Raw genomic sequence first — 26,043 nt, forward strand, 5'->3', positions numbered from 1 at the left:
GATATGCACATCCTCTTCGGATAAAGGAATTCGGAGTCTCACATGTGGGGCCCGACTATTTTTACAACGGTAAGCTACAAAAAGGTACCCGTGGACTACTGTTTGTTCGGCCCAATAATAAATGTTATTTATTGCTTAATTATGGAGAGAGAATTTTTTTCAATTGCCTGTTGATTCTTTCGAAATTTCCCGGAAACTCCACTCAAATCCCAATATCTGAGATGTTCAAAAAAAAAGAGACGATAAAAATTAGAAAATAGGGGGCAAATTCCCATGTGGTCCAATCAAATGTCGATCATTTGAAGATGCATATGTATGTATGTATGCAATGAAAAGAGATCGCAGCCATATCACCAAAGTAAAATGAAGAAAAATGTACATGAAGGGATATCTGTGCAAACTAAGCCGAGTCGTCAACACGCCTCATGCAAAGCGGAAAAAAAAGAATGGTGCGGGTAAACAAAAAGATAAATAAGAGAATGACTAGAAACATAAAAAGAAGGGAAAATGCTTGCGGCTAGGCACATCATAGGATCATCACATAGCTCATCACTGCAGTCAACAGACACACCAAAGCAGTATTTCCAATGGTCTTGACACCGGCGGAATAGGAAGTAATGTCTTTGCCAGTCTTGATGGAGGCCAAAGAAGCATTCGAGGCAGCATAGCCACAAAGACCACTGCCATCCATGTATTCTGAAGGGAAGAATACACGTGGCTCACCCTTGTTCATATCGACCGCCAGCGTGCCTGCATTATCAACCGTGTAGTTCTTACAGTTGAGTACATCCACCAGATCTATGCCAGCGTTGTAGCTGTTAAACAGGTTGATAGTATAGTATGTGCTGGTTGAGGGCTGAGTGGACAAAAGCATCACCACTTGGCGGCCCTCGACACCTTTTGTGAAGGCGAGCGCACTGCTGTCTTGGTAGATTGTGTGTGTCGGTAGGTTAAGGTAATCGCTGCTCAGAGTGTAGGCGTGTTTCCGGATGGCGTTGAGCTTGGCGATCAGTTTGTAAAGCACCGCATCGGTGTCATATTTGGTCAGCCAGATGGCTTCTCGATTATCGGGCGTGCCACTGCCGGCAAGGTGTTGCTCCTGGCCTTGATAAATCATCGGAATGCCATCAAAGAGCATGGTGAAGACCAGAACATTCTTGGCGATCTGTACGTAAGTCGTGTTAGCAACCGCTGGACCCCGGGAGACCAAAATACACATACCGACATGTCCTTCGAATAGCTAGCAATTCGAGGCTTGTCGTGGTTTTCGGAGAAAGAAGTAAGGGCGTTGACATCAGGGCAGGAGACCCTCATGTTTTCAACTTCAAGGGCTAATTGGCTCGTGTTTCCCAGAGTGAAAGCACTCAGAATTTCAAAGTAGACCGGATAATTCGGGACACTGGCGATATAATTACGCTGGTAGTCGGAAATAATGTCGATGCCACCTTCAAGGACCTCACCAGTCATGAACGTATTGTCAATGCCCTTGGCAAAATTCGGGAGAAAGCTTGGAGTGACGTGCTTGGCTGCATCGATGCGCAGGCCGTCGATGGAATATGTCTTGATCGCGTTCTTGGCCCACTTAATTAGAAGATTTTGAACCTCTTCATGCTCCGTATAAAGATCGGGCAGTGCCACGACATTATCACCCGTTTGACAGAGCTGTGCATTGGTCATGTTTTCCCATTCCGTGATCTTACAGTAGGGATGGAAGTAGTCGGCGTTGTCGAAAGGAGTGAGAACGGAATAGTCGATATGAGTGGCAGGGTTACTGCCATTCGTGATATAGGCCATGTTGTTGATGACGGTATCCATCATGAAGTACATTCCTCGGGCATGAAGGGCGGCACCGAGGTCGAGCAGATCCTGATGCGTACCGAACTTGGAGTTAAGATTGTTTAAATTCAATGGCCAGTACCCATGGTAGGCTTCGCCATATTCAACGCGTCCGTCGATGTTTTCGATGATTGGAGAGATCATAACAGCATCGAAACCCATGCCTTGAATGTAGTCGAGCTTGTCGATGGTACCTCGCCATGTACCTCCACAGTAGAGACCTGCCGTTGTGTTGCATGGTGCTGTGGTCGATCCGTCTGTGCGGGCGAAGCGATCAGTCATGGTTTGATAGATCGACCTGGGTTTCCAGTCAGCCGTCCCTGCGGCTGACGTGGATACGATCAGCCCCGTAAGAGTGAAAAGCCCTGCCAAACGGCGAAGAAACCATGATGACATCATGGCTGTTATTTGTGCGACAGATCCGAGAAGAAGTGAGAGTGGTTATGGGGGGAAACGAGTGAATATGGCTCTCAAATTAGAGCGGTTGAAAGGACAAGGATGGCCAGGGACGATGAAATGAGTGACATGTGGACTTTAGCCGCGGAAGATGAAAATGAGGGGAGGCAAAAGAGAACGAAAACAAGAAGAGTCGATGGAAGCAAATTCGGGGAAACTACTAGTTCGGCAGGGGGGAAATGGCCCTAAGTCAAGTGGCACGCGCAACTGTGCTTTACAACTTCCATTGTCGCTCCATAAGTCATTACTTACTGGCTATTACTCGCCGAGAATTTACAATGGATACTACCTTATTTTGAGGACTATAACTTTTCTGTACACTCTATTTGCTTTGCGGTATGCATCAACGGCAGAGGCAGGAACTCCCATGCGCGACAAGCCACTTGGCACAGTGCCCCCGGGATTTCAAGGCGAAGAAAAAAAAAAGGAAGGATTTTAGTGGATTCCCGAAAGTTTACCCCGGTGGATTCACAAAGCTAGGCATAGAGCGGAGACTGAAGAAATCAAGTTTATTCTTATTCATGACCCATCCTCGAAACTAATCGGCCAAATACACCTAGCCACCTAAGGTGTGGAAGAAGATGAATAACTAATCCAGGAACCAGCTTAGCTGCAGGTACACTTGAAGTCTTGATTTAACATGAGCTGGCAAAGAATCATGTGGCTGAGACAAATGCTGCCCTAATTTCCAGAGACAGCAGTAGTCACATCCCCATCACTGAGCTAGAGGCGACAAAGTTCGGATGGGCCAATGATTCGAGACAACGTTCCATACACTAAGACTAGTCTTTGACTGTTAATCTCCACACTTCAAAATTCTATAGATAGTACTTTTGTCCTAACATAATTAATACCTACTGTGATTGGGTTTGGAGGGAGAGCCGGCATAGATAGGCTGGCTGTATTGAGTATCATAGCACAGGTCAACGGGTTTTGCGGATAATAATGGCCCGCGGGATGGTACCAGTCTGATCTGGCCAGTCAAAGTTATTGTATTCACAGAGTCGCGTGCATTTTAATTATTGGACATGGAGTCAAAAATCAATTCGAACTCCAAGAAATGGTTGGTAAAGGCGCTAGATAAGTAGATCCCATTTCGCACTGCAGCATGGAACAACCAACAACCTAATACGGAGTAAATAAGTGAATGCTAATGCCGGGTGGCGGCATCAGTGGCTTCATATGTATACAAGTCTAGATAATGCAATGTGAATGTAGTGATACCCCTTGATTCGCATAAATCGGAAAGGTACTGTGCTTTGTGTAGCCGAGCCTATAGTTGTGGGGGCCGAGGCAGAGATTTTCCTGTGCATTGTCCTTGGCTTAGTTTAAATTTTCTTATCCGATAGATGTGTCTGGGCATCAAGGAAATGCAAACATAATACTAGTGCAGGGGGAATGTGTCTCTGTGTAAATTTCTGATTGGAAGATGCAATTGACCCAAATATCTATACAGAATCTTGGAGTCCTGCGTACGCTGTATGCATTATTTCTCACTCCTTCGATACTATTTGGTTAGGTAATGAAGCAAGAACCCCAAGAAACTTGAGAAGAAGATTGCCTAGGTGAGAGAAAGAAGGTGTCCGATGCTCTTGGCATTTTTGGATTCGAGATTGATTGGTTGGGGTCAGCCCGAGATATCCGAACGATAATATTTATTAGGTACTCCGTACGGAATATTATGTTAATATTCCGGAGTCGATAGAAAGTATTAATAAACAAAAGTCCACTACGCCAAGCTTATATGAAAGCCAAAACGAAAAAGACAAGCTCCGTATTGTAACAAACTCGATTGTGAAATACGAGCTAAGTGGATTAGGGTTTCAGTTGATAAACCAATCGGTGTAGTCGGTAGCTATCAGGCACTCACCGGCCGTAACCGGCTACATTATGGTCCGTGGCCGACTACAATGTTATACATCTCTCGGCATCGCCATAGGTTGATATTTACGGGTCTGTAACAAAGTAAAACACGAGTTTACAGTGTGATTAATGTCTCACGTAGTGTTGCTTACATTCTAATTCATGATCAGACATGTAAGCTGTTTATCACGTACTCCGCAAGATGAGACCAATATATATAGACCTGGCTTCCACAGGCAAATAGGCCAAAACAAAAACTGTTATAGTATTGTTCATGCTATATTATTAGCGATGATAGGATCTCAGGGTCCAAAAAGTGGCCCTATGGGTCTGAGTCCAATAGCGTATCAGAAATTTCCCATCGGGTAGACCCGTTTTGGCCCAGTGGAGGCTCCGTTTTTCTTTTAATTTTCCAGAACACGATGAGAGCCCGAAGGTTTTTTTTCCATATCGAGACAATGCCGAGCTTTACGAGTTATTTTGGTATTGGTCGAACCAAAGGTCGGTTGTGATGTCTATGCAAAGCCCCCCTGATGCCTTGATGTAGGCAGCATAAAAGCAGTAAAATTCAACATGCAATGCAAAAAGGCAATTAAAAGAAGAAAAAAAAAAAATCAAACAAAAAGAAATCCAATATACAGGTACATATTAAAAAAAAACAGAAGAAAAATTACCAAGACGTTGGAAGAATCTCCAGGCTGATAACTCACTCTATTGCCAAGGCCCCGTTTCTATAATCAGCACGAGCCTCAGTCTTGTCTCATTTACTTTTTTTTATTTTTATCTTGAGCTTCAATGCAAGCCACTAGCTTATTAGCTCTTTCGTTTATGTGATCCCTTTTCAGCCCTTCTACAATCTTTCCTCTCTTCATCTCTCGTTGCTCACTCGTTTTTATCACTCGTTATCGCTATCTTTCGCTCTGATATTTCTTTTTTGACAATCGTTCTTCCCCACATTCTGAACATCCTCCAAATACCCCATGGCAAGTGAGAACTACACATCTTCATTTTGCTTGTAGGGTCTTCCACTCTTACCGGGGATATCTGGAGGTGCGCATTTTCATACACGGGTTTCGCATTCACCCTCAACGATGAAGTGGTTGCTCGCCAGCGGGTTGATCTCGCTTTTTGCGACAACTGCGACAAGTTGGCCGTACGACGAGGCCTTTCTCGATTACAATCTTAATCAAAACAAAACAGCTACTAATCCAGCTGAGTACTGGGGAGAATGGCCCGATCATGCTGGCAAATACCATCCCTCCCCGAAGAACTGGCGTTTCCCGTTCTACACTCTTTTCATGGATCGCTTTGTCAACGGTGACCCAACCAACGACAATATCAACGGTACACAATTCGAGCATGATCTTGACTCGACTCAAATGCGCCATGGTGGCGATGTGGCTGGCCTCGTCGATACTCTGGATTACCTTCAAGGAATGGGCATTAAGGTTGGTCTTACCGGTGAACTTGGACGTCAGAGAATATATGCTGATGATCTTTAGGGTCTCTATCTTGCCGGAACCTCTTTACTCAACCAACCGTGGGGTGCCGACGGTTATTCGGTGATGGACACAACTTTGCTCGATATGCACTATGGTACACTCCAGGTTTGGCGAGATGCGATCACCGAGATCCACAGGCGCGGAATGTACGTGTTGTTTGACAACACTATTGCTACGTAAGTCTTTTTGCCCCCGGTTATCGCAGACAAGATAAGCTCTAACCCGAATTTAGAATGGGTGATTTGATCGGATTCGAAGGGCATCTCAACTCTTCCACTCCCTTTTCAGAGAAGGAGTGGGGAACACAATGGAAAACCGATCGTCGCTACGTTGATTTCGATATCGGCAAAGGTGATTACAACGCTACTTGTGACTACCCTCGTTTCTGGTTCGAAGACGGCAACCCCGTCAATCAATCTCAACTTTCGGAGCTCGTTGGTTGTTATAACAGCGACTTTGACCAATATGGTGATATTGAAGCTTTCGGTGTGTGGCCTGATTGGAAGCGTCAGCTGGCCAAGTTTGCCTCCGTCCAAGATCGTCTCCGAGAATGGGTCCCATCTGTTCGCGAGAGATTGATCAGACACTCCTGTATGATTATCGCATCACTGGATATTGATGGTTTCCGTTACGATAAGGCCACTCAAGCCACTGTTGAGGCCCTCGGTGAGATGTCCGCTGCCTATCGCCAATGTGCCCGAGACGTTGGTAAAGATAATTTCTTTATTGCCGGCGAAATCACTGGAGGAAACGACTTCGGTACTGTTTACCTCGGACGAGGCAGACAGCCCAGCCAGTGGCAGACCTCGACCCCCCTCCAAACGATGTTGTTGACCAACGAATCTGCCGCGCAAAACTTCTTGCGCGAAGCTGGCAACGAAGCAATCGATGGCGCGGCATTCCATTACACGACATACCGTGCTCTGACTAGATTCCTTGGTATGGATGGACAGCTTTCGGCTGGATATGATGCCCCCGATGACTGGGTCCAGGGGTGGAACTATATGGTGCAATCGAACGACTTAATCAATGCCAACACTGGAGTATTCGACCCCCGACACATGTATGGTGCTACGAACCAGGATGTGTTCCGCTGGCCAGCTATTAGCAATGGTACTCACAGACAGCTGCTCGGTTCTTTCGTGACGACACTTATGCTCCCCGGAATCCCTCTTCTTCTTTGGGGAGAAGAGCAGAACTTTTATGTGCTAGATGGTACCGCGTCGAACTACATTTATGGGCGACAGGCAATGTCCCCCGCAACGGCTTGGAGAACCCATGGCTGCTTCCACTTGGACTCATCCCAGTACTATAATTGGCCTGTTAACGCCGCTAGAACCGGCTGCACGGACAGAACAGTGGCCTACGATCACCGCGATCCTTCCCATCCTTTGCGTAACATCATGAAGCATATGTACCAAATGCGTGAGGACTTCCCAGTCCTCAACGACGGCTATGCTCTCAACAACCTGTCAAAGAGTACCATCAACGTGCTGTACCCTGGTTCCAACACCACAGTCACAGAGACCGGAATGTGGTCTGTCTCTAGAGATGTCAACGCTGCGGTGCCTAATCAAAAGTTGGGCTCTGGGAATGATACTACCCAGCCGGTATGGTTTGTCTACTCGAATCTCAACGACACAAACACCTACAAATTTGATTGCAACAGCGAAAATGATACAAAAACCTTGACCGCGCCATTTGACTCCGGAACAACAGTCAAGAACCTTTTCTACCCGTATGACGAGCTCACCCTGGAGACAGGTGTGCGGAAACTCGGTTTCCTTGGATCGAAAAAGTTCAACGGCTGTCTTCCTTCCCTGAAGTTGAAGGCGTATGAGTTCCGCGCATATGTTCCCATAGACATTCACAAGAAGGCTCGGCCTATGATCACCCAGTTTTCCCCCGGCCATGATCACCCGCAGTTATCGACCGTGGGGGCCAATTCTTCCGAGAGTGTGAGGGTTGAGTTCTACTTCTCCGAAGCAATGAATTGTGACTCGGTCAAGAAATCGCTATCATTCACTTCATCCACAGAGTTCAATTCGCTACCAAAACTCAACGAAAAAACCATCAACTGCACGTCTGTTGATATGCCACTCCGAACGAACTGGACAAGTGAAATTCGAAGTACCTTCATGTGGGCAGCAAATCTGACTGGAGTTTACAACGGAATCCATCGATTGACGCTCAACAATGTTACCAACGCTGCCGGCAATGCTTCCACAAACGCCGTCGATCACTTCCTCTTGCGTATCGGCCAATTCGATAACCCCATGATCCACCAGGATACTGGAGCAAACTACTCGAGCAGTTTGCTCCACAAGAGAACCAATGGCGATCTTTTCATTCAGCACCACGCTGCCGGTGCCGACAAATACCGTTACTCCACTAATTGGGGAACTACATTCTCCAACTGGATCACATACAAGGGTGGTAACGACACTATTGAAAAGCTCGCTTGGTCAGGAACCAAGAAGCAAGAATGGTCTGGTGACCACGTGCGTGTTGAGTACTGGAGCCGTTTGACCGGTAGCAGTGATTACGTGCAGGAAGGTGACATGAACGATGACGAAAATTGGAAGGGCAAACCACCGCGTCGTTTCCCGCACGCATTCTTCAACGGACCTTATAACCAGTATGGTTACGATGGCGGCCTCGACAACGCTATCAAGTTTGATGAAAACACAGGAATTTGGTCTTATCATTTCACTTCCGAGTGGCCTGCCGTTGGACAGCTCAATATCTGGGGCATAAACCCAGATGGAGAGCCTGATCAAACCTGGGTGCTAGGTGATGCTGACAATGATACCATCCTGGACCGCATGCCGCCGTCTTCTCTCTCAGCAACTCTGATCAACATCACTCATGCTCCTGCTAAGGGATACCTCTCACACAAAATTTATATCAACGACGCGACTCTCAAATTCTGGCTCGATCCCGTTGGACCCCAGTCAACCCAGATTGCCATGTTCGTGCTCTTCTGGATTATCCCCTTCCTCACCGCCGTGGGTACCGTCTACATCTTCATGAAGTCGTTCTACAAGGTCAAGTTCAACCAGGTTGGTGTCAGCGAGAAGCACTCAATGATACCCCTTGCCTTCTGGAAGAAGCTCAAGCCCTCCCGCACCGGAAAAGATCAGTCTTCAAACCCACTAATGCGTCTGGCCAATAAGTCTGGCTTCATGCAGAGCACTACGGCTCTAGGCGGTGCTCTCGCTTCCGGCAAGCGCCGCATGGTCCTCATCGCTACTATGGAGTATGATATTGAGGATTGGGCTATCAAGATTAAGATCGGTGGTCTTGGTGTCATGGCTCAACTCATGGGCAAGACCCTTGGCCACCAAGATCTGATCTGGGTTGTCCCTTGTGTTGGAGGTGTCGACTACCCGGTTGACCAGGCCGCTGAGCCTATGACAGTTACCATCCTCGGCAGTTCCTACCAGGTCCAAGTCCAGTACCACGTTTTGAAGAACATCACCTATGTCTTGCTCGATGCTCCTGTGTTCCGCCAACAGTCGAAGACTGAGCCCTATCCAGCTCGCATGGATGACTTGGACTCTGCTGTCTACTACTCAGCTTGGAACCAATGTATTGCGGAAGCTATCAAACGATTCCCTATTGACGCCTATCACATCAACGATTACCACGGTTCTCTCGCCCCGCTTTACCTCTTGCCAAACACTATCCCGGCTTGTCTCTCTCTTCACAATGCTGAGTTCCAGGGTCTGTGGCCTATGCGAACCCTCAAGGAAAAGCAGGAGGTCTGCTCCGTCTTTAACCTTGATGAAGAGGTCGCTCGGCGTTACGTCCAATTCGGTGAAGTATTTAACTTGCTGCACGCCGGAGCTAGTTATCTCCGTGTTCACCAACAGGGCTTCGGTGCCGTTGGTGTCTCCAAGAAGTACGGCAAACGTTCATACGCTCGGTACCCCATTTTCTGGGGTCTGCGCAAGGTCGGCAACCTGCCCAACCCCGATCCATCTGATGTTGGTGAGTGGACTAGGGAACCTACCAAGGAAGAGGACATTACCGTCGATGCCACCTACGAGGCTGGCCGTGGCGAGCTTAAGAGACAGGCCCAGGAGTGGGCCGGACTCGACCAGAACCCCGATGCCGATCTTCTTGTGTTCGTCGGTCGCTGGTCTATGCAAAAGGGTGTTGATCTGATTGCGGACGCCATGCCTGCGGTTATTGAGGCGCGCCCCAACGTGCAGCTGATCTGTATCGGACCCGTCATTGATCTTTACGGTAAATTCGCGGCCCTGAAGCTCGACCACATGATGAAGGTCTATCCCGGACGTGTCTTTTCGAAGCCTGAATTCACTGCACTCCCGCCTTTCATTTTCTCCGGTGCTGAATTCGCCCTGATTCCCTCTCGCGATGAGCCCTTCGGCCTTGTCGCCGTCGAGTTTGGTCGCAAGGGTGCTCTGGGTATCGGTGCTCGTGTTGGTGGTCTTGGTCAAATGCCAGGCTGGTGGTACAACGTGGAATCTACCTCAACTTCGCATCTGCTCATCCAATTCAAGCTTGCTATTGAGGCTGCGCTGAACTCCAAGACTGCCACTCGTGCAATGATGCGTGCTCGGTCTGCTAAGCAGCGTTTCCCTGTTGCCCAATGGGTTGAAGATCTCGAGATCTTGCAATCCACTGCCATCACTATCCACAACAAAGAAGCGACGAAGACTCACACTGGCCAGACTCGCCCTGGCACTTCGTCTGGAGGCAGCACTTACAGTGGTGTCATGGGCGGTTTGCCTTCGCCTGGAATGAACTCCCCCTTCGCCCATTCCCGGGAGAGCAGCTACTCCTTCAACCAGATGAACGATGCTTCCGCGCCAAAGAAGATCAGCTACAGCATAGATCCCAGCCAGGACGATACAGAGAAGCCAAAGTCAGGACTGAGCCGGTCTCTCTCCCTGGGTGTCCGCTCCGGTCCTGGTCACGCTGGACGTCGCAGGCAGGCACCAGCCACAGCAGGTATCCCAGAAACCGATACAGATGCCGACGTCGAGGATAGCAGTGACGAGGATCCTTCCAACGATCTGTTCGAAGATGACGAGTACACTCTCACCCCAGCCCAGGTTGAGGAGGGACGACGTGCCCAGGCCGCCCAAAAGGCGCGTGCCCAAGGCATTGCTTCTCCCACTAGACGCCTCAGCCAAGAATCCCTGCACCCCAGATTCATGATCCCTCCTCAGAGTCCTGGAATTCCTAGCAGTCCCGGAAGCCCCGGAACACCCCCAACCGCTGATAACCTCCTTCTCCCTCCTCGCCCTCTTGGTGAATCCCACCGCTACAGCAGCGCGTCCGTTCTCTCTCTCGACTCCGTCGTCGGTAAGAAGACAGATTTCAAGCTGCAGAAGGTCGATCCATTCTTCACTGATAGCACCGGAGAGTACTATAAGACCTTCGACAAGAAACTGGATGCACTGAACGGCACCAACTCCGAATCACAACTGTGTATCGAGGAGTTCCTGATCAAGAGTGAGCAGCAGTGGTTCAACAAGTTCCGCAATGCCAGACTGGGTCGCACCAAATCTCCCACGCCATCAATCCGCCTTTCAAGAAACAACGACTCGCCTCCTAACTCCTTCTATCACGATGATGGTGCCTCGCACATTGCCAGCAGCGAAGATCACCCAACTGACGACGAGTTCCTCCTCGGAAAGGACTATGTCCCTCCCACTGGTCTCAAGAAATGGATGCAGATCAAACTGGGTGACTGGCCTGTCTACTCCATCTTCCTTGCTTTGGGTCAGATCATTGCCGCGAACTCGTATCAGATTACTCTGCTTACTGGTGAAGTTGGTGAAACTGCCGAGAAGCTGTACGGAATTGCCACAACCTATGCCATCACATCCGTCTGCTGGTGGCTCGTGTATCGATACTTCAAGTCTGTCGTCTGTCTGTCGACTCCTTGGTTCTTGTACGCTATTGCATTCATGTTCATTGGCTCTGCCCATTTCGAAACCGACTCCTTCACTCGTGGATGGATTCAAAACGTTGGCAGTGGCTTCTACGCCGCGGCCTCCTCCAGTGGCTCCATTTTCTTCGCCTCCAACTTTGGTGACGAGGGCGGTGCTCCAGTCGAAACCTGGATTTTCCGTGCTTGTGTCATTCAAGGTCTTCAACAGGCGTACGTGATTGCACTCTGGTACTGGGGTTCTACCATGACCAAGGCTTCTGCACAAGGTCTATTGACTTCCACCAACAACATCTCCAACTCCTGGAAGATGTCGGCTATCTGTTACCCTATCGCCCTCTTCCTTGTTCTTGTCGGACTTCTCTTGGCCTTCGGACTTCCCAACTACTACCGCCAAAAGCCAGGCAAGGTGCCTTCCTTCTACGTGTCCCTCTTCCGGAGAAAGATCGTCACCTGGAACTTCATCGCAGTCATTCTGCAGAACTTCTTCATGAGTGCACCGTACGGCCGGAACTGGAGCTTCCTCTGGGGTTCCAACCACACCAAGCCATGGCAGATCGTCCTCCTCTGTATTGTGTTCTTCGGTTTCGTATGGTGTATCTTCCTCTTCTTCGTTAGCAAGTTCTCCAAGCGACACAGTTGGTTCATCCCCGTCTTTGCCTGTGGTCTGGGCGCACCACGATTCATCCAAATCTGGTGGGGTATTTCCGGAATTGGCTACTACCTACCCTGGGCCGGCGGGTACACCGCGGGAGCACTTGTATCTCGCAGTCTCTGGCTGTGGCTGGGCGTGTTGGATTCCATTCAAGGTCTTGGATTTGGTATCATCCTGTTGCAGACTCTTACCCGAGTCCACATGTGTTTCGCTCTTATTGCATCTCAGGTGCTTGGTTCCATTGCGACCATCTGCGCCCGAGCTTTCGGCCCCAACAATGTTGGACCTGGGCCGATTTCTCCTGATATGACATTTGGTGCCCATGCTTTGGCTAATGCCTGGTTCTGGGTCGCATTGTTCTGTCAACTTCTTATTTGGTAAGTTTGCTCTTTTTAAACCCCTTAAATCTGTGAATGGCGACTAACGATCATCTACAGTGCTGGTTTCCTACTCTTCTTCCGCAAGGAGCAACTGGCCAAACCTTAAGCTCATAATTGTTTGGGCATTTCTTTTTCATAAAGCGACTACGGGCATAACGGCGAACATGAACGATCCTTAGATAATTTCTTTTGCATACTTGAAGCATGTCGGCTTTTGTCATGTTCATTTTCATTTTCGGATAGATTAATTTTAATACCATTCTTGAAATGAGTACTCAATTGTTCATTTTCACTTAGATTCCGGGGTTCAAGGTATTAATCCTAAGACAGCTTATAGTCATGTCAGTAGTCAAACTTCAGTACCTACGGTCTCATTGGCCACGAATACTATTGTTCAATAGATTGAAACATAGACATTGCTGTTGTTTACTAAAATTTAAGTTCCATACCTCCCTTCGATGTGTGGAAGGTCGTCGAATAGCAGCATAAGACTCCCAATGCTCCTCTGCAATTGAATTGTTAGACTCTCTTTACTGTTCATTAGGTGTTCAGCTTCTCTGGTAGCTATGACAGTCGCAGTGGCAGGTGTCTGCTGAATTGACCTGCTCTTGGTATTTCCCAGGATGAAGATAAATTCATCGGTTATAACTTTGCTAGAGTATTAGCATTAAGTACCAAGATCTCGTGGGTTCTGAGATCCCAATGTGCTAGAAACTTGGCGATTTTGCGTTGCTAGGCCGTTTCTTGTAGTTATGAAGGGGCACGGGCTGCATTTTTTGCCAAGCTTCACGGTTGGGTGGCTCTGTCTCAAGGCAACCCCTAGACAGTGAATTCCCAATCCACATAGCTTGAAATCATTGTTTGGATGTAGGCAAGACGGCAAATTTGCTGGCAGGGGAAACTGTTGGGACATGCCTGACGGTCAGGCTAGTTTGTGATGTGATCGGTTTGTGATGCGGTCCAATTCTTTGTTTGATGTGTAATATAGGCTGCGCCTTATCTCCGACTGTAATCGACTAGCGATGTACTATTCCAAGCCCGCAGTATGTAAATGATCACCCGACCATCCGTCTGACTGTCACGGGGCCTCGAAGAATTTTCATGCCAAATTTTGACAATGGCGCCATCAGATGTTCCGGCTCATCTCAACAAGGAGCGTGCAGCCAATGCCGAGCCGACTAAGTCAATTGAGCCGTGACATGATCCAGAATTTCGGTCGAACCTGCCATTGTAGGTGTGAATGGAGCTTGGAGTCGGAAGGAGTTGCAGGTAAAAAAATTGAGATGAGGAATGGGGAAAAAGCAACTAAAATAGCAATGTAACTAGGGATGTACTCCATAGCTACAATGGAGATTAAGATAAGCCTCGGGGCATAGCTTCCCTCTCTGGTTTGGGGCTGAATCTATGAGCTTTGTCTGAAATGTTTGATTTGTTTGTTTGGCTTGAATGTTTGTTGTGTTTGCATCAATGGAAATCCAGAATGTGCAATACAATACAAATACCAACTATACACGAGAATTCCCGGTTCAAAGTGGTGAAGCATCATTTAATACAGAAAAATCAATACATAATACGCACATGCAGCACAACAACAAAAAAAAAAAAAAAAAAACAGGCTGAGGTCATAATGACCCAATGGAACCAGTAAGAGACCTAAAGATATCTTTGCTTCACGCTGGTTTACTGTGCTTTTCCACATTGCTTTCTGGACTCTCCACATCTTCCACTCATTTTTCATAGATATCTCACTTTCAATGGATCGTATCCACTATCCCCATATTTTCCAACCTTGGAAGGTTGAGTCCGCATGATGTCAACTGACCTGGTGGCTAAAGGTCAAAAGCAGCGGTGAGCCCCCCTAGCTCTACTTTTTTTTCTCTCTGTACATTCTTTTTACTATACTATAATCATGGCGCTCAAGCTCAACAGCACAAATTTGTCCCAAATCGCAGGTGACCAGATCAAGGTCCCTACCTACCAGCGTGGTCCCGCTGTCAAGGAGGGAATTGTCCACATTGGAGTGGGTGGCTTCCACAGAGCTCACCTGGCTGTTTATGTTGATAAATTAATGCAAAACCATGGCGTGACTGACTATGCTATCTGTGGTGTTGGTCTGCAACCCTTCGATGCTACCATGCGTGATATTCTGGGTGAACAGGACTATCTTTACACTGTCATTGAGCGTTCCGCCAAAGGAAGCTTGGCCAACGTGGTGGGCAGCATCAACTCTTACCTCTTTGCCCCTGATGACCGGGAGGCTGTCATCGCCAAGATGGCACACCCGGACACACACATCGTGTCCCTGACCATCACCGAGAGCGGTTACTACTATAACGAGAACACCCACGAACTGCAAAGCGAGCACGCCGACATCCAATACGATATCAACCCGGCCAACGAGAACCAACCTCGCACCACATTCGGCTTCCTCTATGCTGCCCTGGCACGCCGCTACGAGAAAGGTCTTAAGCCTTTCACCGTGATGTCCTGTGACAACATGCAGAAGAACGGCTCCATCACACGTCATATGCTTGAATCGTTCGCCCGCCTCCGCAATCCTGAGATTGCCAAGTGGATTGCCGAGGAGGGTGGATTCCCTAACGCCATGGTTGACCGAATCACCCCTCAGACATCAGCTGCTGATAAGACGGCACTTGCCACCGACTTCTCCATTCAGGACGCATGGCCAGTTGTGACGGAGCCCTTCATGCAATGGGTTATCGAGGATAAATTCTCTGATGGCCGCCCAGACTTCGAAAAAGTCGGCGTCCAGGTGGTCAAGGATGTTCATGCCGTTGAGGAATTCGAGAAGCACAAGCTGCGTCTGCTCAACGGTAGTCACTCCGCCATTGGCTACCCAGGCCAGCTTGCAGGCTTCAAATATGTCCACGAGGTGATGGAACACCCAGTGTCTCGCAAGTTTGTATGGCAGATGATGCAGGATGAGGTGAAGCCCCATTTGCCCGACATCCCCGGCGTTAACATCGATGAGTACTGCCAAACTCTCATCGAGCGCTTCTCCAACCCCACAATCATGGATCAGCTACCCCGTGTCTGTCTCAATGCCTCCGGCAAGATCCCCCAGTTCATCATGCCCTCAATTGCCGAAGCCATCTGGGACTCCGGTCCCTTCCGCCGCCTGTGCTTCGTGGCGGCCGCTTGGTTCCGGTACATCAACGGTGTTGATGACAAGGGCAACACCTTCCAGGTCGAGGACCCAATGCGCGAGGAACTTCAGGCCAAGGCCCGCGCGGGTGGTACCGAGCCGCATGAGTTGCTCTCCATTAAGAACTTGTTCGGTGACGACTTACGGAATGATGAGCGATTCTTGAAGACGATCACCACCGCGATGCAAGATATTGCCCGTGATGGCATCTTGAAGTCCATGCCCAAGTATGTCGACTAAATCGGTCACGACTTGGAGCTCATTGCGAAAAAGAACTTATACCAATGCGAGCGATTTGTTTTATTTTGTGTTACGAGGAAGTGACTTACGAGAAGTAACTTAACGAGAAAGGACATAGACCTAGATGGATAAGATAGATAAAATTCATAAATTCTCACTTCATTGCATGTCTATTCGGAACAGTGTTGTCATTCGATAGTAAGTCGTCAACTCAAGCACGGTAGGGTGACACCGTGTAACAACAGGGAGATTGGTTTAGGAGACACCAGTGATCTTATATTGACTCCATACATGGCTGATATTTGAGCTTGATCTTTAATACTTTAAACTAATAGCTTTGAACAAGAATGTTCATCCTTCGTCTACCAATGGTATAGATTACCGATTTTATGAAATGTACTGCTGGACTGGACGTTGGAGAGTAGTGTAATTTGAGTGCGTCCCACGACACACGACGTAGTAAAGACGCATTCTGATCTGGGAATGCCCACCACTCTTGGCTATGCCGCTTTATTGAGTGCTCGAGCGAATAGCAGCGCAACCATCGTTGTGAACGTATTCTAGAGATGGTCGACGGTCTCGATATTGTTTAGACTGACAGATCGAACAGAGGATGGAACGTGGCTTGATGATCCTTGCAAAAACCAAGCCTAATGTATGAAATTCAAGCTTCATTCGATGCCTCAGAGCTACGACCAATTAATTAACTTTAAGCTTATGTTACAGGAGCTTGCTAGCTGGAAGTGAGTGCAGAAAGACTCGTATTTTCCTTTTACGCTCACAGAAAAAGGCCAACGGAATCAATGAACGGCTGGTCAGCCGTCGGTGACCAAACCAACTCCGCATACGTCAAGGGAGGCGTAGACCTGAACGACGGAGTGACGGGCCATACTGTAAGCCCGGACTACGGACTTCTTTGTTCTCCCAAAAGGCTGCTGACGACTACGGCAGAACCACTGCGGCACCTCCACTGGAGCTGCAGTCGGTGTGTCAACGGGCTTTAATCCCGTGGCTATAGGGACCGAAGTGGATGGCTCGCTTGTGTAGCCAGCAGCAAGAGCTGCCCTTTTTGCACTGAAGCCAACGGTTGGATCCTCCAAGCTGGGTGGCGTGTTTACTGTTTCAGATGATTTTGATTATCTGGGAGCAATGGCCAGGTCATAATGACAGCAATGGTGCTCAAACCAGAGGCTCGGGCAAAATTTCCTTCTGATGATACATTTTGGGCCACTCTCTTCTCTGTAATGTGTCAGTATTGGAGTATGGAATGAACTCACCATTGTATACATGCATTTCTTGCCATATGATAAGATTCTAGGCTTTTACCAGTTAGACTTATTCTTCGGATATCATTCAATTCTTGCCCTACACATTGCCTTTTGATCTTCTTACATATGCTTGTATAGAAAGCGCTCCTGAGCTTCACATTGTTCCTCGCTTGTTTCTTACTTTCTTTGTCGCTAGTTTCGTAGAATTTGGGTAGGACGAAATATAGTATGATAGTAGTCGCTACCAATAGCAAAGAAGCTTCCACTCCCCCACTAGATCGAACTTCAAATCAAAAACTGAGAGATTCAAACATAAGTGATTGGCTTGAAATCACAAAACTCTTCCTTCCATTCCAAGGCTCCGACGCTCTCCAGCTTATCACCCAATCCCTCCAGTAGGGTTCTTCCACCCATAATGCGATAACCAGTGTTGGAATATTTCCCAAGATGCCTATACTCGGCGCTCTCTGCGTTCTTCCAAAAGTGCAGCCATAGCATCAACTGAGCTTCTTGGCCATGCACGGGTTCTGTTTCAGTGGCCCATATCTTCAAAGGAAGCTCAGCCTGTATTCGCTTCACGCCACGGCACTGACCATCAATCCCGAAGGCAGGTTCGCGAATACCCTTCAGCTCCGAAATTTGGGTTTTCTGGGCTTCGGTCACAGGTGTCAAAAAGTAGACCCAGAACAATTCCACGTAGGAGCACTGTAAGGCGCAAAACCAGTAGGAGTTCCTGTCCGAAAATGTCTCACGAGAGGACATCTGTATGATTCCTCTAGCCATGAGATTCTCCCGATAGAGCTGGGTGGAAGGCGAGACCATGAATTCCCTCATATCCGAGGCTCTCTCCTATGCTTTATGGCAGGTATTAACCGGATGACTTTTGATGCCCGGTGATATACGACTTACCTGTAACCAGAAGAATTGTGTCTGGGCGCTCCTGGACTCTTGCACTCCCAGAACCCTCGTGCCCCGGGGCCCAGAGTAGTGGCTGGAAATGTCCAGCCCATTCGATATCTAGCTTCAGGTCTTTGGGAACTTGAAACTCGGTCCAGACTAAAATTGCTTGGTCGTTGAGGTCGTCGACCGGTGATCGGTCTATAGTAGTATCTCCGAAATATTCCATGGCTGAAGATTATTGATTTGGATGTGAACAGGATTTTTGGAGTCCAGGTTCGGAACTAAATATAAAGTAGGTAGTCGCTAGTGACAAACAGTTGCAAGGTCAAGTCTAAAACGGGAAGGGGAATGAAATAGCGTCGTTTCGGTATTATCTTGTGAGTTACGGTGAGCGCTAGGTGACCACCACTTTAGACATGCTGTTGTATATTTTTTGGTCTTTCTTATTTTATTTACATGTTGATGTTGTTCCTAGACCGATGCTTTTATTATTGTCTCTCTTCCCTTTCAGATTTCCCGTCCGGAGTGAATAAGGCCGAGTCCAAAGCCGAGTTTCACAGAGAGAACAAGTTTATAGTTGTCTGCTGCTATAATACATGTCCGTTCAAGATCCCAATCATGTCAATTTGCTTTCCACAGGGGTCTCGGGAGCGGCGGCGTCTAAATGTGTTAAAAGTCCGCCGCAGTCAATTGTCTTACTGTAGACAACTCCGCCGTTGACCAAATCCTTGCAATCAATATCAAGAAGTAGGCGGATCAGGTCGGAACGCATGTAGTGACCACCAAAGTCGCCAGAGACTTGGTCAAATCGATCTCGTCGCGGTCAATTTTTGAGAGATTAGGTCGAGGCGACAGTGTTGATTAAGTTATTTTGGAGCACAATCTCGACCTAATTGCCTTCCCTATGGGTTCTCCTTGCCCTATAATTGCTGCTGGTACAGGTAAGAAAAGAACTCCGCCCTCTAGAAAGAACATGGAGCAAACCGACTTATGTGTGGTAGGGTCTCCAATTGGGACGGTCCCAGTGGAAACAATTGACTACAATCGATGTCCTTTTGGTCTTGCATTTATAGCATAAGCTGGTAGAGAGGATTTAGTCTTTCAGATTATGAGCGCTGTTGAAGCGCTTTCAAAACCACTGCGGTGTCTCAAAAGCTGGTCGATTGACTGGCCGACAGTTCCAGGTCTATAAATTTCGGGAAATAAAACCTTAGTGCGTCTTCCCTCTAACAGTCCCGTCAGTTCCCTCCAAGTCACTGTACAAACGCCACTCATAGTCCAAACTGGGGTCATTGAAGCGAGCCTTTGCATCCAAAGTACCGATCTGGGCCATATCCTCTGGCTGCAGCTCAAAATCGGCTTCAATATTTTGCGAAATCTGCCAATCAACAACACTCTTTGGAATGACAGATCGGCCACTATTAATGCCCCATGCAAGGACCACCTGCACCGGGCTTTTGCCATACTTTTCGCCGATTTCTTTCAGAATCGGCTGGTCAATGACCCGCATCATATGTGCAATCTCCTTGGACCAGCCAGTTTGTCGGTAGAAGTCATTCATGTTGCCTAGCGGACTGAACTGTACCACGTGGATTCCCTTTCCTTTCAACCACTGAGTGAACCCTTTTTGCTGTAGATAGGGGTGGACTTCCATTTGGTGAACGGCAGGAATCTAGAGGAACGATGAGCATGTTGCAAGGCTGTAATTATAGTAACATTGCATACCGTAGAAGTGTTTTGAATCAAAGCTTCAATTTCCCCTTGACTGAAATTCGAAACACCAATAGCCTTGACTTTGCCAGATTTGGTCAACTTTTCCATCGTCTTCCAGGTATCCACAAAGGAAGTCTTGCCGTGGATCATCCTCCCCTGGGCGTCCCGAGGGAATCTATCAGGGCCACGCTTGAAGGTACATGGGTAATGCATCAACAAGAGGTCCACATACGGGGTGTCCAAATCTCGTAGCGAGTCATCCAAGGCCCGCTCCACGTCGTCGGGGTGATAATCATTGCACCACAACTTTGTGCCGATGAATATCTCTTCGCGAAGAACTCCACTTCTCTTGATTCCTCTTCCGACTTGCTCTTCGACGTTATAGACACGGGCGGTATCGATCAGACGCATTCCCTTTTGTAGGGCTCTGCTGACGGTCTCTTCCTGGGAGTCTGGATCCTGGAATGTTCCGAATCCAAGTGCTGGAATTTTCGCCCCAGTGTTGAGTGTATAGGAAGTTGCACGAGATGTGATGGTCCGAACAGCGCAGGGCTGGAGGAATGACCTGAACACCGCAGTACGGGTTCTTGTTGCAAAAAGTGCCATTTTTAAAGATCCTGATAAATTATGTATTTCTTCAGGATTTGGAGTAGATGAGTAGATGACTGTGACAGTTTTCGATGTCAATCCCTCGCGGAAATGGAAGAGGTATCAAACTCCCCATGTGGAGACACTATGGTCTCGTGTCGGTGACATCGCGGCTCCCGTCTCGGTGTCAAAGGCCAAGAGATGGGGTTCAGTAATAACAATATCCATGCAGATTGAATAAAAAAAGCATCTATCAAAATCGCAGAGCTTTTTAAGAATAATTGAGATCAGGTGCAAGAGGGGGAGACAGAGTTTAGGCCCAATACCCATGACGTAAAACTACCAGGAATGGACGCAAGTACAGATTGATGGGGATGGTATTGTTTGACTGTCAACATGTTCTTCATTTATCTAGATCTGCTACAGAATAAGAGTTGTTGTCCGACACTTCGCCCTCCCGTGTACTTGGAAGAAACGAGAGAGACGACGTCGGAGAAAGGGACGACCATGACGGAGATCTGATCGGAAGATTCAGGCCCAATCCCTGAACTCCTGCGGAACCGAATCGGGCTGCCGGGGCACTAAATGATCCCTTCGTAGAGGACCCCGAGTTCGATCGCAGACCCACTCGGGCAATAGCGCGCCGCAGCATCTCGCCTGAAGCATCCAGAGCAATCAGGAAACGTGCAAGCTCAGCGCACAGCTCCCAGTCTCCCTTCTGTGAGGCCAAGGCAATCAAACGAACAACATACTCTTCGATGCGGCCATCATGGCCTTGCTCTTCGTCCTCGAAAGCTTGAAGCACAAGGAGGTATCCAACTGCGGTCTTGAGCGAGTCCAATCTCAAAGCTTGCTCGAACAGATCCTTGGGTGGGGGGAGATAGGCGAACAGTGTGCGCCATGATCGGAGCTCTGTCTTTCGTGTACATTGTACAACAATGTCAAGGTATTCTCTGGTGGGGAGCGATGCTTGGAGAAATGCGATAACGGTTGGGAGGATGGGATCTGCTCGATCTTGCGGGTTGTCCGTCTTGTTAGCTCGGCTCTCATTATCCACCTCATCATCCAAGACGTGGTGTAGTAAGATTTCCAAGCCATGTGCAAAATAGGACAAGTGAGAAAAGTGGCGACAGAGAGCGAGGGCAGCAGGTGCTCCAATGTTGGTTAAGCCGTATCGGAGGAAATACGGTAAGAAGAGGTGTGTCTAGCATCAAGTCAGTATGGGGCTCTTTCATTTGGAAGAGGTAGCTTACGCGAATCGCAAATTTTAGAACAGTGAATGTCATATCTCGTCGTTGCATCATTTCTGATTCAACCCCAAGTACAATGCCCTTGTTTAATAAAACAGACAGTGGATAAAAGTCTATAGGAATGCTGAGCGGCGCCGGCACCGTCTCCTCTCTTAGAACATCTTGGACATCGTTCCAAGCGAGCAGGTTTTGACCTCGGAACATCCATAGGGAGTCTCTGAGAGACAAACTGCTGTGCGGGGGCTCCAATGCTATATCAGCCGAAGGACTAGCCGGAAGGGTTTCGTCGATTTGTGGTGAAAAGTTGAAGGAAAGTTGGTCACGCATCAAGATATAATACTCCACATCATGAGAGACGACGCGCATGTCGTATTTGAGATCGCCTGTGTCTGATACAGTAGGTTGTAACAGGACTAGATTGCCGTCGACGAGGAGAAGCACAGATGCGACTTTTACATCTTGGGATGGTTCACCATTTCCTGCCGGCCATTAGTGGTGCCCAGATAGTTCTTCGATAATATAGAAAACTCACGCATTTGTTCCTCGGGCAAGACCCAGCTAATTGATCGAACGCGGGTAGGGGCCCTAACGATGCCATTGAAAGCGATCTGTCCAACCGGAACAAGAGTGATCTGAGGCTGCGACGCATTGATGATATAGTGGTAAAGAATGTTGTCGTATGTATAGACCAAGAGAGAATCTTCTCCAGAGGGGCCAATGAACACAACTGGCGATGGGAGGTATTCCGTGAACATGATTGAATTGTTCCCAAGGGAAGCTTCACGCGAATAAAGGCGAACCTGCAGATAAAGGTCCACGGGTTAGTCCACGATCAACAAATTGCCCACAAACAAGACACACCTCATACGAGCCATTGCTCTCAACAGCCGCAATTAATATGTGACCATACCAACACATGCCTCCTCGCACAGCAAACGAATTCTCAGCTTTAGAGTCCTCGAATACCTTCCATCGGCCACTATTGACACTATAGTGCGCAAGGCCCCGTCGACCTGCGATCGCAACATAACGTCCATCTTGGGACACTACACAAGATCGAATTGGCCATTGAGAATGAAGATAAGCAGGAGGATACTGCGCATGATGCCACAACGAGTCCTTTCCTGATATTGTCATCAGATCCGGAAGATCGTGACCGCGGTAGAGGATGAATTCGGTGCCGGTCTGAAGCAAGCCACGAGCCAAATTTGCAGACGAAAAGCAGCCAGTCAAAGCACTACGCGCTGTCTCCAGAACCCACAGGCGACGGTCATTTTGTCCAGACAGAATAATATCTGACCCGCCGCCAATCCAGCATCCATTCGAAACACCAGTGAGCCAATCCTCCGCATTGGTCGCCGCTAGCGCAGGGTCCACCGAAAAGCTGTTTCCCCCGGGTTTCCCAAAGACACTCCATGTGGTCCAGCCATGTTCGAAACCAGCAAAAAGGCAATATCCATCTGGAGAATAGCTCATGAAAGTTAAAGCCCCGGTTGTCGTTGGTGAGGCTGGCAAATAGAGCTTATGTGAAAATGGAATATTTCCCATGTAATCTTTCGCAGTGTACACCAAAACATCGCCATTGGAGCAGCTCACAGTCAACAAAGAGAACCGTGCGTTCACTGCCACTTTGACTGCATGTTCGCCGTCTTGCTTAGGGTCATGGAAGCAATGTCCATGGAAGAGTTTCTTCACTGCTTCGGCGTCTTTTTGTGTCCCCAAATCCCGTTGCACAGCATATGCTTGACCACTACTGGTAATCCAGATGAGAAGATTCATTGCTCGATCATAAACCATATCCACAATCGAGACTTTCTTGGATACACCTAAGATGCGACTCAGAAGTTCTGAGGTGGTTTGTGTCCCTCCTGCCTCGGCTGTCCATCGAATACATTGGATGGCTGGTGGTTTAACAGTGGCGACGACAAGTTCCTGGTCCAGCGCCAGCGCCTTAACAATTCCTGACTCAATCTTGATAGCCATTCGGAAACGGATGCTTATGTCGTCAACTACATTAGCCTCTTCCACGGCTGAGAATCGAGCCAGTTGTTGACGACGAGGATGTGTGGAATGATCGAATCGCTGCTGGTAAACTCGAGTTGCTAGATCCGATGCTACCGAGTATGTGAGCAAGTACCCATTGAGGGTCTGTACTACCAGTATCGTCGAGTCGGGGTGCATGCAGAGAGATACATTCGGACCGTATGTTTTTAAAGAAAATCGAGACCGAGAGATTGCGGTTACAACTGCTGTAGGCTGTTTACCATTGTTAGTGACAAACTTCAAACACTTCCTATAGATTAATCACAGATCACGGTCAACATACCCGGGTCTGCCAAAGAGCAATTGAGGACTCCGAAATCGTGGCAAACATCTGGCCAGAGCGTGAGACACAAACTCCTTTGATGGCTTCATCTTCCCATTTGGAATTGCTAGTATCAGGGGACGGGTTCGTTTGCGATTCTTGTTGCTGTTCTTCCTCATTGTGTTGAATATCATGTCCTTCCTCGTCTTCACGAGTATCTAATGGGTCAGGATCCTCTACTCGAGGGGAATGCGGGACATTGCGATTCTCATCGGAGGAAACATATGCAATATCGGGCCCATTGACCGCATAGACCCTGGGAACTCCATTGGGCCAATACATGGCTCGGGTCGGGTTCGGGGTGTCAAATTAACGATGGAGCTCACATGGAGTCATCTCCAAGCAGTCAATCTCAGTTGAATAGAGAAAACCACCCAAATCGAACACAAATCAACAAATACAGAGAAAGTAGAAGACCAAATGGAAACCGGGGGGACTGATAAGCCGCGATCACGTGGAAGAGCTCTTCCCCCCGCATTGCCTCACCTGTTTTCTTTTTTTCTTCACTCCTGAACGTTGGGATTTCTATTTCATAAACGTTCTTCATCTATAATGGTAAGATTATCGCTTGCGATCGCGGTATAGTGACTGATCTCATGGTTAGGCTCCTACCGAAAGCAGCAAGCGCTTGGCTTTGGCCATCATCGATTTCCTAGGCTCCAGCTTGAAAGACGGCACCCTCACCGCCGACGATGCCGAGTCTATTGAAATCGCCCAGTCATGTATCGCCGATACCTTCAAAGTTGACCCCACCGATGAGGCTGCTGTGAAGGATGCCGTGGGCGGACAATCGTTAATCGGAATTTATAACGTCTATGAGAAGCTGCGCGGCAAGTCAACCCCGCAATCCACTGGTGCAGCCCAGCCAGCTCAAGAAGAGAAGCCAAAGGCCGGTGTGCCTACGCCGGAATCCGATAAGTTGAAGTCTGAGGGAAATTCTCTTATGGCCAAGAAGGACTACGCTGGTGCCATTCAGCAATACACTAAGGCTCTCGAGATTGCCCCTGCCAACCCCATCTACCTCTCCAACCGTGCCGCTGCCTATTCCGCTTCAGGCCAGCATGAAAAGGCTGCGGAGGATGCGGAGCTCGCTGCTGCCGCGGACCCCAAGTACTCCAAGGCGTGGAGCCGTCTGGGACTCGCTCGCTTCGACATGGGAGATTACCATGCCGCTAAGGAGGCCTACGAGAAGGGGATTGAGGCAGAGGGTAACGGCGGCAGCGAGGCCATGAAGCGTGGCTTGGAGACGTCGTCTCGCAAGCTTGAGGAGGCCTCCCGCACCAGCGAACCTCCATCCGAGGAGCTTGACACTGCCCCTGGTGCCTCCCGCGGAGGAGCGGGTGGCATGCCTGACCTGGCTTCCCTGGCTGGTATGTTCGGCGGTGGTGGCGGTGGTGCTGGTGGTATGCCCGACTTGGGCTCTCTGATGAGCAACCCAATGTTCTCCAGCATGGCACAAAACTTGAAGAACAACCCCGATATGCTGAGCAACCTGATGAGCAATCCTCTCATGCGCCAGATGGCCGAAAACTTCGGCAAAGGTGGCGGTATGCCTGACATGTCCAGCCTGATGAGCGACCCCAACATTGCGGATATGTAAGTCAAAGTCTAAGTGGACAGCATAGCTTGGTTTCGGAAGGCACAGTACTAACGATCTGTTCTCAGGGCTCGTAACATGATGGGCGGCGGCGGTGCAGGCGGACCTGGCGGAGCTGATCGAGGCTTGAACTAAACTGCTGGCACTTTGAATAATCTATTTGAATTTGAAAGGCACAATTTGATAACTATACCATCTAGCAACTTCGGGTTTCAGAATGTTAGAGAAAAAAATACCATCTTCTATCAATTTTTACTCCTAGTCTCGCTTGTAGAAGTTTAGATCCAAGGGCTCATACCGATATGTCCTGCCGTGTTGTACACTGAGTTTCGTCTAAC

General features: G+C 48.5%; 8 protein-coding genes across 8 annotated transcripts; 3 read left to right on the top strand and 5 right to left on the bottom strand.

The window, feature by feature from the left end:
* Positions 1-526: 526 nt before the first annotated feature.
* N7529_004788 (alpha-amylase) lies at positions 527-2,235 on the bottom strand (the record flags this gene model as incomplete). The annotated part of the gene is made up of 2 exons (XM_057240315.1): positions 527-1,165; positions 1,222-2,235. 2 exons carry the CDS (start codon positions 2,233-2,235, stop codon positions 527-529), a joined length of 1,653 nt encoding a protein of 550 aa, XP_057099610.1.
* A 3,011-nt stretch (positions 2,236-5,246) lies between these two features.
* On the top strand, positions 5,247-12,724 carry N7529_004789 (uncharacterized protein; the record flags this gene model as incomplete). The annotated part of the gene is made up of 4 exons (XM_057240316.1): positions 5,247-5,603; positions 5,658-5,833; positions 5,890-12,615; positions 12,676-12,724. The coding sequence occupies 4 exons, from the start codon at positions 5,247-5,249 to the stop codon at positions 12,722-12,724; spliced, it is 7,308 nt and encodes a 2,435-aa protein (XP_057099611.1).
* Positions 12,725-14,527: 1,803 nt separating this feature from the next.
* On the top strand, positions 14,528-16,024 carry N7529_004790 (mannitol dehydrogenase family protein; the record flags this gene model as incomplete). The annotated part of the gene is made up of 1 exon (XM_057240317.1): positions 14,528-16,024. The coding sequence occupies one exon, from the start codon at positions 14,528-14,530 to the stop codon at positions 16,022-16,024; it is 1,497 nt and encodes a 498-aa protein (XP_057099612.1).
* An 815-nt stretch (positions 16,025-16,839) lies between these two features.
* N7529_004791 (uncharacterized protein) lies at positions 16,840-17,317 on the bottom strand (the record flags this gene model as incomplete). Its single annotated transcript, XM_057240318.1, is given in 3 exon segments — positions 16,840-17,125; positions 17,143-17,263; positions 17,302-17,317. 3 exon segments carry the CDS (start codon positions 17,315-17,317, stop codon positions 16,840-16,842), a joined length of 423 nt encoding a protein of 140 aa, XP_057099613.1.
* A 281-nt stretch (positions 17,318-17,598) lies between these two features.
* N7529_004792 (Dimeric alpha-beta barrel) lies at positions 17,599-18,418 on the bottom strand (the record flags this gene model as incomplete). The annotated part of the gene is made up of 2 exons (XM_057240319.1): positions 17,599-18,134; positions 18,202-18,418. The coding sequence occupies 2 exons, from the start codon at positions 18,416-18,418 to the stop codon at positions 17,599-17,601; spliced, it is 753 nt and encodes a 250-aa protein (XP_057099614.1).
* Positions 18,419-19,402: 984 nt separating this feature from the next.
* On the bottom strand, positions 19,403-20,511 carry N7529_004793 (aldo/keto reductase; the record flags this gene model as incomplete). The annotated part of the gene is made up of 2 exons (XM_057240320.1): positions 19,403-19,864; positions 19,918-20,511. 2 exons carry the CDS (start codon positions 20,509-20,511, stop codon positions 19,403-19,405), a joined length of 1,056 nt encoding a protein of 351 aa, XP_057099615.1.
* A 385-nt stretch (positions 20,512-20,896) lies between these two features.
* N7529_004794 (RIC1 family protein) lies at positions 20,897-24,390 on the bottom strand (the record flags this gene model as incomplete). The annotated part of the gene is made up of 5 exons (XM_057240321.1): positions 20,897-21,697; positions 21,747-22,222; positions 22,276-22,543; positions 22,605-23,999; positions 24,070-24,390. 5 exons carry the CDS (start codon positions 24,388-24,390, stop codon positions 20,897-20,899), a joined length of 3,261 nt encoding a protein of 1,086 aa, XP_057099616.1.
* A 270-nt stretch (positions 24,391-24,660) lies between these two features.
* Positions 24,661-25,840, top strand: N7529_004795 (uncharacterized protein; the record flags this gene model as incomplete). The annotated part of the gene is made up of 3 exons (XM_057240322.1): positions 24,661-24,663; positions 24,713-25,704; positions 25,774-25,840. 3 exons carry the CDS (start codon positions 24,661-24,663, stop codon positions 25,838-25,840), a joined length of 1,062 nt encoding a protein of 353 aa, XP_057099617.1.
* Positions 25,841-26,043: the final 203 nt, after the last annotated feature.

This window comes from Penicillium soppii (assembly GCF_028829465.1).
Source record: "Penicillium soppii strain IBT 18220 chromosome Unknown utg000004l, whole genome shotgun sequence".
Classification (NCBI taxonomy): Eukaryota; Fungi; Ascomycota; class Eurotiomycetes; order Eurotiales; family Aspergillaceae; genus Penicillium; species Penicillium soppii.